Source organism: Vigna unguiculata, chromosome 9 (assembly GCF_004118075.2).
Source record: "Vigna unguiculata cultivar IT97K-499-35 chromosome 9, ASM411807v1, whole genome shotgun sequence".
Lineage (NCBI taxonomy): Eukaryota > Viridiplantae > Streptophyta > Magnoliopsida > Fabales > Fabaceae > Vigna > Vigna unguiculata.
Window position 1 is genome coordinate 2,791,296 of NC_040287.1, and position 13,688 is coordinate 2,804,983.

General features: G+C 29.5%; 2 protein-coding genes across 8 annotated transcripts; both read right to left on the reverse strand.

Moving 5' to 3' along the window:
* Positions 1-342: 342 nt before the first annotated feature.
* Positions 343-3,930, reverse strand: LOC114162359. Of its 7 annotated transcripts, none has more exons than XM_028046219.1 (12): positions 3,634-3,930; positions 3,503-3,550; positions 3,351-3,402; positions 3,196-3,269; positions 2,984-3,111; positions 2,697-2,816; positions 2,425-2,601; positions 2,034-2,324; positions 1,803-1,955; positions 1,540-1,665; positions 1,196-1,263; positions 772-1,075 (listed from the first exon to the last, which is right to left on the reverse strand). In XM_028046219.1, exons 1-12 carry the CDS (start codon positions 3,656-3,658, stop codon positions 988-990), a joined length of 1,350 nt encoding a protein of 449 aa, XP_027902020.1. In that variant the 5' UTR covers positions 3,659-3,930; the 3' UTR covers positions 772-987. The 7 variants fall into 7 exon arrangements, with proteins under 7 accessions (XP_027902017.1, XP_027902018.1, XP_027902020.1 ...); XM_028046220.1 differs by having other exon boundaries at positions 2,425-2,519; positions 2,690-2,816; XM_028046216.1 differs by lacking the exon at positions 772-1,075 and adding an exon at positions 343-765 and having other exon boundaries at positions 2,984-3,269.
* A 5,352-nt stretch (positions 3,931-9,282) lies between these two features.
* Positions 9,283-10,966, reverse strand: LOC114162648 (GATA transcription factor 21-like). The gene is made up of 3 exons (XM_028046605.1): positions 10,661-10,966; positions 10,091-10,474; positions 9,283-9,843 (listed from the first exon to the last, which is right to left on the reverse strand). Exons 1-3 carry the CDS (start codon positions 10,871-10,873, stop codon positions 9,490-9,492), a joined length of 951 nt encoding a protein of 316 aa, XP_027902406.1. The 5' UTR covers positions 10,874-10,966; the 3' UTR covers positions 9,283-9,489.
* Positions 10,967-13,688: the final 2,722 nt, after the last annotated feature.

Consider the following 13,688-nt stretch of genomic DNA (forward strand, 5'->3'; position numbering starts at 1 on the left):
GTTTAGTTTTTTTTTTCACTATTTTTAGATACAATGTCAAAAACATTTCTTTTCTTTCTCCTCTTCAAGCTAGCAAATGAGTAATTGAAAGTAGAACTATACATAAAGGAAGGAGAAATAAAGAGTTTGATGACTTTAAGAGAAAATCCAAAGAAGAGAAAAGAAAATTTAAGAAGGATAGATATTATTTTGAGAGAAGAATGTCTCAAAACTCCTCTGAAGTTAGTCCAACTTCAAAAAACTACATAAAAATATTCCAGAGTTCTACAAATTTTTTTTTTCACCAGTTAGAAAAGTCAACGTATCAATATGCTATGTTATGAAATTCATAAATTGACAAATTGGGCTAAGACAAAACTCATAGGTTAATTAGTTGCTGTCATCCATCCTTAACACACAAAACTTTACAGATTTAATCCAATTTATTGTACATTGAAGCAATAAAAGAACAAAGTTATTTTCATCCGTGTGGAAAATGAATCAAACTTTCCTTAACTCAACGAAACTGAATATCAATGTTTATGCTGCATTTTCTTAACAGATTTAGTTGCTGATAAGGATGCAACTGTGTCAGCATTGCCATAGTTTTGGCCCAGGAAAGATGTTCAACGTTGTTGACTTGATTGCAGCCTGTGGATGCTTGTGCATGCATCAACACATGAAGAATTTGAGAATTGAGATTTGTTGAACTGATTCTCACGCATTCTTCTTCTTCATTCTGGTAAATTCAGAAAGTTAAATACATCCCTTTGCCTCTCTTCATTACTACATAATACAGAGATAGAGGCACTTAGAAGTTCTTAGTGAATTATGGACAATAGTTTCTTACAAATACTCAGTCTACACATCTTTCTGCAAGATGAATCATTCTTGCTAAGATTTTCTAAATCTAGCTCTGTAGGATGTTGTAAATCTAAGTCCATAGTTCTTACTTAGTTTCTATTAGAATTTGCCAACATACAAAAGGAAGAAGCAGAACAATTTGGATCATGCTGCAGAAACAACTGTCACAGAAAGTTGCTCCAGACCACAGTAATATGTTATGAAGAATGATTTCATTAACAAAATCCATAAACTGTACCAGCAAATAGGTTTACATTGTTTCAGTTTCCAAGTGTATTTGATTCATGACATGATATAATTAACAGGATCAAAGTAAAAGAAATATAACTAGGAAATCGCATAATTTTCATACCTCTTTCTTCTTTTTCTGGTTAGGAGAACAAGTAATCCAAATCCTACAATGATTGCAACTTTTACTACCTGAAAAGTGAAGATGTGTGGACAAGGACATATAAGCATATTGTAAAATAGAGGAGAAAGAACAACCTGTTCTAAATTATGTTTAAGACTTAACACCTATTGAAACACAAGATAGATAAATGCAACATTGTTTATTGAAACTCAATGCTTACTTGGGGGCAGTGATGCATATATAGAAATAGTGATAATTTACCTGGCGTACCACTTCCAAGGTCTAAAATTAAAATTTTCATGCTAGACAACAAAGATTCTCTTAAACTGAAAGTAGATAATAACCTGATTAAATGGACCTCCAGAATTTTCATCTCCATTGTTATCAGAGGTCTTGGGCTTTGAATCTTTAGTTTCCACTTTCCGTTCATGCTTGCTCCCCTCAGTTCCAGTTCCAACATGTGCTTCATTCTGTTACAAAATAAGTAAATAAAATATAATAATTGATTCAATTTCACAAAAATAGTAAGAAGAAAATCTATTAATCTAATTGAAATCCACTTGAGGATGAGGTAGAGTTGCATCTTGTAAGGTTTCAAGTCTCTTACCAGGGATGAACTTTTCACCCTTTCATGCAAGTCTGCTGGTTCTGTCTTCTCTGACTTATCTTTCTCCAAATGCTGAGTCTTAGAAGAATATCTTCTTTCATTTGAACTTTGTTGCTGTTTTGTTGGAGGTGGTTTAATCTGAGATCTCTTATCCTGTTTTAAGACAAGTTCCATGTTGAACTTCATTTGTTGAAGAGTTTTCAATAATATGCTGATGATACTTTACTATACCTGAGCAGATCCACCTTCAAAGGCACTTATCATCTTCCTCACATTACTTGGAATTCTCCCCAGTGAGGCTCTCTTCTCAGAATGTTGAGGGCCACCTTCCTCTTCATTTGGCTGTACCACATTACTAGCCGGAGCATCATTTTTTTCTGTCCCAAAAAAAACTGCAATTTCTTCTGAACCAGTAGCTCTTTGAGGATGTTTCTCAGATGGTGACTGATAAGCAGGCTTCTTACCCTTTTGTTGTGACACAGGTTTTGTGGATGAGGACTCCTTATATTCATCTGCAATGTTCTAAAACATGTAAAATGACCATTAAACAAACAACACTATATTTTCCAATGTCTCCTTGTTGGTCTAAAAATAGACTGAAGCAAATCAGTTCATCCTTAACTGGTTTTAGCTGTTTGTGTTCAAGCTGAGTCCTAGTATCAGATTCCTTCTCATCACGGGAACCAGCTTCTTGTTGAAGGTGTTTCTTTGGTGATTCTTGAGAAGATGGAGCACTTAAAACATCAGGAAAGAGCCTTTGAGGGAATGTAGGATGTGATTCATCATAACTATTCAGTTTCTGTAGATTTTTACTCATTAATGTTCTTATTACTGTGTTTCTGCTTTAAGTTTTCATTGCTTCTTTAATCAGCTGAGTAATATCAAACCTGAGACCTCATCATTTCTGCGGAAGGGTAATTCAGCATTGCCAAGAACAGCTCTGCTTTCGCTTTCTGCTCCTCTTCGGCCACCACTAAGAAGCTCATCATGTTTTTTCTTTAATGCAGATTGTCTCTGCAAAAGTAAATATGTCAGAAGTCAATAGCACAACCTCAAAATGCTGTCTCTACAAGTTAATAGCATTCAAATCAATGCTAATTGAGGCACATATCAAATGCTGAAGAAAGTTCTTAAGCATGAGTGCATTCATTACAAACTGCATGAGAAAAATGAATCGGTACCAATGAACGAATTCTATCGCGCTCTTCATCACTAAGGATGACTTGCAATTTCAAACGCAGATGGCCACCACCAAGTGGAAACTTGTCTTCCAAAACACCTTTTTCTAAAATCAACTTTATTTGAATACCTGCCATTTGTTCATTAGTTAATGAAGTTACTGTGTCTGATTTTGAAAAGGCCAGTTCAAATAGGATGTGTACTGAAAAACAACCTGTACGTGATATTTCATTCCCCTCAGCATCCTGAATTTTGAAAATCAAATCATCACGGATGCTAGTTATGGGGCTGAACAATATACAACAGAACAGATTATAACCTAGAAATTGTTATGACCACATATCACATAAACAAGGTATACAATCTCACAAAGATAAGTTTTCCTTGTCATTCACTTGGTACTCTATTCTCCCCAAGGAAGCTGCATGCATTCACCACTGAACTTGTTATAATTGGCCTTAAGAATGTGCTTAAGGGGAGAGAATTGAGATAGCTACAAAAATTCAAAAGCAAGAACATACCCCTTATGGATGTTGGAGAAGATAATGGAAGATCCATGAATTCCAGTACTGTAAAATGAATAGAGAAGTGAGAGAGAAAAAAAAAATCATCTGGGATTCTGGGATTCAGTACTCTAAATGAAAGTTAGTACCTGAAACCATGATGGTTCCTGGCATTGCAGGAAGAAGAATTCTAAAAATACAGTAACTTAATAAGTTAACAAAACAAGAGAGAGATTAGGTTGACACTAGTTACTGTCCTCAACTCTAGACTCTGATCTAGGTTGAGTGCTGAAGAAAAGCATTGTGTTCATTGACTGTGTTGATTAAGTGATGGAAACATGGATGGGTTTTGAAAGAATGGATATGGTTAGAATCCAATGAAACCAGGTTGTGTGGTCCTTGCAACCTCAGAAATAGTTATTAGCCATAAAAGCCTGATAGAAAAAAATCCCATTTTGTCTCATTTATTAACTTGTAAGCACTTGCCATCATCACTACTTTCCTCTTACTATTCAAATTGAGACATGAATTGGATTGTTGAAATACTGTTACACTGATAAAGGAATGACACCCATTTATCTAATAGAGTCATGGTTTTATAAAGATAAAATTGTGTTCGAAAAGAGTGTTTCAGAGTGTATCACTGTCATGATATAAATGTTTCGGAGTGTATCACCTAGAAATCCTAGAAAGGATTTGAAGCTGAAAATCAAACAAACACAGAGTCCTTTTTTAACCAAGTATTGCTTCTCCTTTTAATCTGTGGTACAAAATTATAAAATCAATTACTTGATTGATTAAATTTCAATTTATCGAATTAAACTTTGACTTAGATTCTTGAGAAAATTGACCATGACATTTTTGCCCTTACATTCTAATGGAAAAATCATCATATTTTGAATAGAAAAGTAGCGTAAGTTGAATTTTGAAGCAATAAAAAAAAGACTAGCCTCTCCGACAGGGGTTCCAAAATGTTCTAGAAACTTTTAAGGTTGGAATAACTTCTAACACTAAAATTGTTTTTGGATCTGATTGATAATATATATATATATATATATATATATATATATATATATATATATATATATATATTCTTTTGATACGGAGTTATATTTTCTATGTTAAATTATTCTTTTGGTCTCTCTATTTGTCAAGTAATATCAATTTGGTTCTCAAATTTTTTGTTATCTCAATTTGGTCCTCATTTTCTTAACAATGATTCAATTTGGTTGTTGCCGTTAATTTTGACTAGACGGTGTTAAAGTCAAAACCACGTATCAACTTTTGGTTTTTTTGAATTTTTTTAATTTGTTTGGTCAAACTAATGGTAAGGACTAAATTGAATCATTTTTAAAAAAATGAGGACCAAATGAAGACAAAAAGAAATTTGAGAACCAAACTAATATTTCTTGACAAATAGAGAAATCAAAATAGTAATTTAACCCATACTTTTTTATGATATTTGAGATTTCAACATATTTTGTTCTTTAACTGTATTTAGTATAGTATTGATAATGATATATAATTTATAAAAATGATCAGATTGTTTGCTTGGTCACGATACCAAAATAGAAATATAAAAACTAATATGAACCCAATCTGAATAATAAGTGAACCGAATTAACTCTTAACTTAGGTTAAGAGGATGCACAATCCAAAAAGAGGACAAAAATAATGTCAATCCAAACTCTAAAGATGCAGAATCATAGAATCTCAAATTAAGAGGATCATGTTGATAAGCATTAAACTTAAGCAAAAATATTATGATGTAAAATGTGAAGTTACAAATAAAAACTTATAAAAATATATAAGTTGTCATAAAATCTCACTACTAAAATCAAAGTTTTAAATATGTTTTTATCTTTCAAGTTTAACTGAAATTTGAAATTAGTCTCTCTTCAAAATTTTTGATCAATTTAGTCCTTCATCTTTAAAAAATGCATGAATTTAATTCTTTTAACCAAATTTTGTTAAGTTTATCTGACGTTTCAAGCGCATTTCAGGATAGTATTTGAATGGATTACATCGTTTGACACATTTTTGCTTCAATGTTAACTCAAATATTATCATAAAATACGTTTAAAATGTCAAATAAACTTAACGAAATTTGGAAAGAATGATTAAATTCACGTATTCCTAAAATCAAAGGACTAAATTGATGTAAAATTTTGAAGGAGAACTTATTCCAAAATTCACCGAAATTTGAGGGAAAAAAATATATTTAACCTTGTCATAAATATGGTGTGTAAGTTACTTAAAAGTGAAATAACACCCTAAAACCTATTTAAACCTATTTAAAGTGGAATAAGAATATGTGTAAAAAAAATCCATGTAGGTTCCTTATAACACTTTTAAATACTAAATCTTCTAATTAGCAAAATTTTATGACATCTAATTATTCTTTTCAAGTTGCCTATGAATACCTACAATTATAATATGATTTATTTTAGTTGTCAGATATGTATATATATTACTCTTAAATCTATAGCATTTTTAAGTGGTTTTTTCCGTCATTATCATTAACTATATTTACTTTAATGCTAAAAATGAAAATATTAATACTAAAATATGTTTTTAATGGCTCTGCATGTTTCTTCAAAAATAATTCTTAATTAGCTTTAAATTCTTGAATTTTTCTAAGTTTTTTTAATATTTTTTATTATTAATTATAATAAATCTTATTATTAATTATAGTTGATTTAATGCTAAGAATTAAAAAGTATTTATTAATATAATTCACACCAAAAAAGAATATTTCAAATTAAAATAATTATAATTCTTAGACACATAATTTAATTAATGTAAATAAGGTAGGAGTGTGGAGTAAAATGAATCCCATAATTGTCTTAAAAAAGGATATGACACGAAAATATATTAATGTAAGAAAAGAAAAATAAATGTAAAGAGTTATTAAAATTATTGATTTCTAAATTTAGTTTGGTTATCAGAAGAATTATTTACTGAATTGGTCGCTACTAAAGTTTTGACCTCCGAACAAATCAATTTTTATATTAGTTCCTAATTAATTATTATAATTTTCTACTTTTATATTAGTTCCTAATTAATTATTATAATTTTCTACTTTTATAACATAATACTGTTAAAATAAAATATTTTAATTAGTTTAATGTATAATATATTAGTACAGTCTTAAAGGACTATAATAATATCGTTTATATACATTATTAATCTATAATATATTAATACAAGATTATATTTAACATGAACTCAAGTTACTAAACTATGGTATATTAGCACAAGACTATACTTAACATCATCAAATCTTATTCAAGTGCTCAAACCCTTAACTATAATGTTAGTAAGTTAGTAACAAATAAAAATACTTGTTGTATTACTATCATGTTAGCGAATTAATGTTATAAAATTTATTTAAATTGACTTTATCAATTTTAAGTTCACGCTAATTAATTTAAAATCTTTAATAAATAAAAGTATTTGTACTAATATCAAATTAGTTTCGATTTAATTGATGTTAAGTGAAATAAGTATTAAAAATAAATGAGAGTTAATCTTATTACTAACTTATCTATTTTTAGTATTTATATTTATTTAATTTAAACTATGTTAAAAATATTATTTTATTATTTATATAATTTTGGTTAAATAATTCTATTTTATGTGTTATAAATTCATACTTTTTTAACAACGAATATGAATAATAAATTAATTTTGATTTAAAGACTCAAATTTAAATATAGAAAATTTTCTTATTCACAATTTTTATCTTTCATTTTTTTACATATAAGTTTTGTATAATCATTTCACAATTAATATTCATATCTTTCATTTACATTTTTTTATTCACTTTTTTTATTCACCAGTAAAATTTTTGTTTGTATTTAACTTTTTCTTAAAGATAATATAAGAGACATTTTTTTTTTAAAATAACAGTCATAAGTTCTACTTACAAAAATTAAATTAATGAACTGATACTAAATCAACAAAATTATAAAATAAGAATAGATTAACATAATTTCAACTGATACTAATTCATTTTAATTAAAAATTAATTTAAAAATCAGTGATTGTTGTCAAATTTCAAAAATCAACTCTAATAAATTAATAATGTTTATGATTTTAAAATTGGTTAAAACACAAATATAAAATATTAACACAAATATGTTAATATATTTTTTTCGTGTGGGGAAAATTAGCAAACAAAATTCTAAAAATGAAAACATAAGAAAATCTTTAAAAAACATTAACACTACACTCTTTTTACTTTACATGTACAATATTCTTTTTCAAGTATATAAAAACTAATTATTTTTTATATATTTCAAGTATTGAGGAGACAATGAGTCCATTTCATGGACCAACTCACCTCGGTGTGCGCTTTCAAGCAGTTGGCTTATTTGGTTGAATCCAAATTGAGTTAATGAATTCTGACTCCTACACAATATATTTAAATAATATATATTTTCAACATTAAAAATATATTAATAAATAACTCAAGGTTAAATATATTTTTGTTCCTTCAAGTTTTAGTGAATTTTGAAATCAGTCCCTCTTCGAAATTTTATATCAATTTAGTTCTTCATTTTTAGAAATACGTGGATTTAGTCCTTCTTACCAAATTTTGTTCAGTTTATTTGACATTTTAAACATATTTCATGATAATATTTGAATTAACAATGAAGTAAAAATGTGTCAAACGGTGTAAATAATTCATATGCTTTTATGAAATGTATTTGAAACGTTACATAAACTTAACAAAAATTGGTTAAGATGATTGAATTCACGCATATTTAAAGATGAAGAACTAAATTGATTAAAAGTTTTGAAAATGAACTAATTTCAAATTTTTGAAACACTAAAAACATATTTAACCCAATAACTTATTATAACAACATCTTAAATTGTCTTACTTAAATCATTGACATTTAAAATGTACTACATTCACTAATTTGGAAAGAAAATAGCACTTTGGTAGTATAAGCTGTACATCATCACAACAACCATATAGATCTGTATATAGATCTTTATGATCTTCATGACCAACATTTCAAACCAAGTTTATAATTCAATTCTCAAATTTCATATTTTTTATTATTTTCATATTATATAAATGAAAATATAATTAATAACTTAATATATGCTTCATTTAAAACGTAAACACGGATTAAGGTTTAATATTTGATTTCCATTCTCCCACACATTGTAATGTATAATTAATTTCAAGACTTGTTAAAACCACCGGACTTAGAAAAATATCCATACTTCAGAACTTTCAAAAGAATAATATATGTTGTCAATGTGAAACACCGAATCCAGTTGGTTCATCAGGTTTCAGGTGATACATTATATTTATGAAGCTCGAACACGCTACGATGTGTTTTTGTGTTCGAGCTTAATAAAATGTTTAATTTGAAAGAATTTTTTTAGGTGAGTACTATTTTTTGATCTAAAGTCAAGACTACACTGACATTAATTTTGAACGCAGCAGACAGAAGTCTTAATCTGAAGTACAATCCTCTTAAGGTGTCTCATAGGACACAAAAAGCTGTTCCCAAATATAAATTTTCACTGTCATCATTGAGAAACCTGTTCGGTGGTGAATATGAAATCGAAATCTTTGAAGATAAGGTTAGGATAGTTAAAGAAATATAAATTTAACGATTTCTGTTGATTTCTGTTTTGCAGAAGCCTGCCATAACAATCACCTTTACTTTGTATAGTCCCTAAGGAACTTTTAAGCTTGAAATCTAAGTCACACACTTCATATAGTAACTTCACCAGAACAGATATAAACTAAAAGTATCCACGAAGAGCAAGAGTTCATAAGGAATCATCAAATTATTGAAACGCATATTACACTATTATTATTTTGTATTTTGTCTTCATGTTCAAAACCAACTTGAGAAAACCACACCTCATGATTTTATTTTATTGTCCCTATTATCAGTTCCCGTACTAACTTCACTAAATTTACCACAACACTGAGAATTATGGTCTTATGATTTCGAAAAACCAGTCTTGTAACTCTAAGAGAGGTAGCGATCTGAGGGGAAGCCATGAAGTAATCCATGAGATAAAGCCATGAGCAAGATTGCAGCTTCTTTCTCATCCTGAGGAAAAACTTGTTGGAATCTTACTGACAAATCCTCAAAAGCACCGAACTTCTTTCTATGCTTCGCAGGTTTATGCTTCTTTTTCAATGGTACTGGTGCACCCCCAGTTTTGGACTTTTTCCCTTTGCTACGCAATTTTTTCCCCTTCCTCGCTTCAGATTTCTTAGCCTCCGACCTATTTGTTCCATTTCCTGTTGTTGTTGCAGCTGCAGCAGCAATGGCGCGTCTTGCCTTCCTTTGTCGAATTCCACAAGCATTGCAAAGTGACTGCAACAACACCCAATTGAAATTTCAACATCAATAGTTTTAACATCGATTGTTTAATTCAAAGTATTCTAGTTGCATTATCATGTTTCTCAGCAAATTAAAGAGTTTCTGTGATTGCTTTGTGCTACATCGATCATAGAAAGCTTAATTACTTATGATTGAACAGACTAAAATAAAAACCTAGAGTAGATTAATTGCTTTTCATGAAAACAAAATTAGAGGGTGGATTCAAGGGAAAATAATATACCTTTGGGCCTGTTGGTCCAGTCCTCCAGAGAGGGGTCTTACTGGTGTGGCAATCGACACAAACCCTAGCAGTGGCACTGTTCTTGTTTGAAGAAGAGTTATAGTTACTATCATCAGTTACCAGCTGTGACAGTGTTGGGTTTTTCTCTTTAGCCTTGATCTGCTTAGAGTTAGAGATGTCTGCTATATGAGAAACTGTTTGATCTGAAACCATAATTTTCCGCACCATTCTCATCTTTGGAGGCATCCAGTTAGTTGAACTGTCTTCGCCTAGAAGACCGTCACACTCTTCTTTCTTCCAAAGTCTAAGCTTGAGATCACTTCCGTTTTCAATCTTTTCTGCTGGATTATCCCATGATCCACTGAAACAGACAATCTTCTGGGCCTATAGATCACATGATTAAATTCATCAAATCAAAGATATAGATCATGATCAATATGATCATGTTCCACTTTTCATACTCTATCTATATGTATAACTATAAATAAGACAAATTAAGCTTGTTGCGTGTATATATATATACACAAGAGAGAGAACGTATTCTAGCTTTTTGTTGTATCATACTCATACCTCTTGAAGGTGTTTTGATTCACAGTAGCAAAATCGTCCTTGATCCTGATCTGGGTTGAAGAGAACAGAAGTAGATAAAGAAGAAGATGAAGAAGAGGCTTGATGGATTGTGCTGAAGAGAGTGTGTGTATGATCTTGATCTTCATTGAGATCTATAGACATAGGAGAAGACACCACTGAATAACGATAAGTTGGTATCATTGGTTCATGCATTGCACACAAACCAAGTAAAGAGAGAGAAAAGAAAAGAAGAAGAGCGTGAAAAAATCAGAGGCACTGCAAAGCCGAACTTTTGTCTAGTTATAATAAAGAAAGGTTTGGAGAAGAAAAAGAAGAAAGAAAAAATCGAAAAAATATAATAATAATAGGCAAAAAGGTTCTGATTCTGAACGTTTCTGCTACACGAGCCGTGGTAAAACTCGTTAGAACAGAAGATAGATATTACAGCCTAGCACCACCTTAGAGCTATCGCTATAAGACATTCACGTGACTTGGAAACATCTAAAGCAGACAAATCGAAAAGACAAACTGATTCAGGAGAGTGTGGATTGCTATTAGGGTGTCCCCATGAGTATGACAAAAACCCTAATTGCACAATTTTATTTTTTTTTTACCATTGTATAGATGAAACTTTGAGCTATGGAAGAGATATGGTAGCCACACATGATGATATAGGGATAATGTAGTCACACATCACTAACCAATAATTTGGTCACAAGAATAATCTTGTGGCATGAGTCAAATGTTTTTCCGCCAAACGTATATTTGTTTTGTCACCTAAGCTATGGCTATGATTGAGAAGAGAGTTGGATATATATAGAATCTGCTCTTTGGAAAATCAAGATACAAAATCAGTGATGTACTTGCAAATCCATTTCAAAATGTTGAATGAACATGAGAAATTTTAATTTTTTTCTCATCGTAGATAGAGCAATTATATAGAGAAAAAAAAAATTAAAGTGTTAACTCTAAATATGATAAAAAAATAATTCCTTAATATTGATCTATCAATTTGGTTAAAAACGAAGGAACTGAGTTCATTTATAACCAATAGTCTTTTTAATCAGTAAATAAATTAGAAAAAAAAAACGTTTGTGATTCTGAAGTACTGATAAAAATTGATTAACTTAAGTACAATTCATGCATTTAGTCTTTATGTTTTATTTGATCTAAAATATGGTCACAAATGCACAAGAGATGCACAGTCTTATGTTAAAGAGGAACTCTCTCATCCTCTCAACAAATAGAATAGGATATTTATGAACCCAAATAGAAGCATATTTAATCAATTATAAAACATTGAATTTAATTAATTATTAATTTAATAATAATTTAAGAAAATTGGCTTTCATTTATCATGTTAATGTTAAATGTTAAGTATAAAGATAAAATCAATTTGATTAACCGGAACTAAGTCTCTGTTATTTCAATATGTAAACCATGGTATCAGACTATATGTGCATCCATTTTTTGTATAGGTAAGATTGTGTACTATTATAAGTAATTTTAGTATATATATATATATATATATATATATATATATATATATATATATATATATATTACTAATAAGAAACTATATGTATTCATCATATATGCAAAGAATAAATCTCAAAGAGATTTGATAATGCAAACTGAAAAACTTTACCAAGACTTCACATGTGAGAGGGTTGGCTTCAGGAACATCTATAGAAATGGTGCATGTTGTTGTCAGCTTGTGTCCTAAAGTGTTTGGTTAAGCCTCATAGGAAGTACAACCTTTAGAATTTAACCGTTAAGATTTAGTTTGGAACCTCGTAAATGTAAAATAACCACAGAACAAAATTCTAGTCACTGAGTAGATCTTATTATCCTTTTTTATGAGGCGAGTTTTATTTTTATTTTTTTACTTTGAGTAATCACACGTGGTTCTTTTATCCTACTTTTGTCTTTTGCTCGAGGTTAAAAGTAAAAGAATCATTCTTAAGCAGTAACTACCCACTATTTTATACCAGTAAATATCATTTTTTTATTGAATTCTTAAATGTCATGTTGATAAATGTCTCCTTATATATTATGGATCCCTAATTATATATTTATATGTATACTTTGTTTTACCATGACTTATTAAACCAGGAGATGATGACTTCATATGGATACCATGAATAAGCCTTCTGGTAAATTTTGATATTTTGATTGGTACTTAAGTCCTAGGTCTTGTATTTTGACATACCTATCTTGGTCTAGGATTGTGTTTTGTTTTCCTGTTTGTTTATTCTCCATATATGTTCAGTGCTACCATACCTGTTGTTCTTGTGGTGGGTCTGTGAAATAGGAGTATAACAAGAGCTATGGTAAGTGTGCTATGAGGAGAGAAAGAGAGAGGTTTATGGTAGGTGTGGAGCAGATGATGAAGACAACATTGGCTGTGTATCTATTGGTAGATGATCATAGCTCCTAATTTTGGTTTTATAAAGGACATTACCATTTGCAATGTGGAAAAGTAATGTAATTGTACATAGTTAAAGCTGCATTTTTTTTAGGTGAATTAAAGATGAGTTCAATTTAAAGTATCAGTGCAAATAAATAAGTCAATTTTATAGGATTAGGTTAGGTTTAAAATTTATTTTTTAACATAACACTACACTAAAATGTCTAATATAACAATCAATTTTAGTAGTCAAAAGTTGTTAGTCATTATAGTGACCAATTTATAAAATAAAAAAAAAATATTGTTTACTAAAATAATTACTATTATAAATAAAAAATTATAATTAGTCGCTAAATTTGTCACTGATTAATTAGGGACTAATTTAGAAACTAATTCTTTGATAATGAAAACCTTAATAACTAATGTTTAGTAACCAAATTCCTTTAGTAACTAAAACCTAGATAGCCAAATTTTATAAATCAATTTAGAGACCAATTATAATTTTTTATTCGTAATAGTGACTATTTTAGTAATCAATAATTTTTTATTTTGTAAATTGGCATCTAAATTGATCATTATTGTAACTAACAATTTTTGGTCATTAAAATTGATTGTTTA

Bases quoted from the DNA above. Each gene is read 5' to 3' on its own strand.
- LOC114162359 (XM_028046215.1), bottom strand. From the start codon at position 3,658: ATGCCAGGAACCATCATGGTTTCAG. The intron at 3,270-3,350 runs GTGAGATTGTAT...TATATTGTTCAG, and splicing joins GACAAGGAAAACTTATCTTT to CCCCATAACTAGCATCCGTG. The intron at 1,666-1,802 runs GTAAGAGACTTG...ATTTTGTAACAG, and splicing joins GGGTGAAAAGTTCATCCCTG to AATGAAGCACATGTTGGAAC.
- LOC114162648 (XM_028046605.1), bottom strand. From the start codon at position 10,873: ATGCATGAACCAATGATACCAACTTATCGTTATTCAGTGGTGTCTTCT. The intron at 10,475-10,660 runs GTATGAGTATGA...TGTGATCTATAG, and splicing joins AATCAAAACACCTTCAAGAG to GCCCAGAAGATTGTCTGTTT. The intron at 9,844-10,090 runs GTATATTATTTT...GTGTTGTTGCAG, and splicing joins CTGGACCAACAGGCCCAAAG to TCACTTTGCAATGCTTGTGG.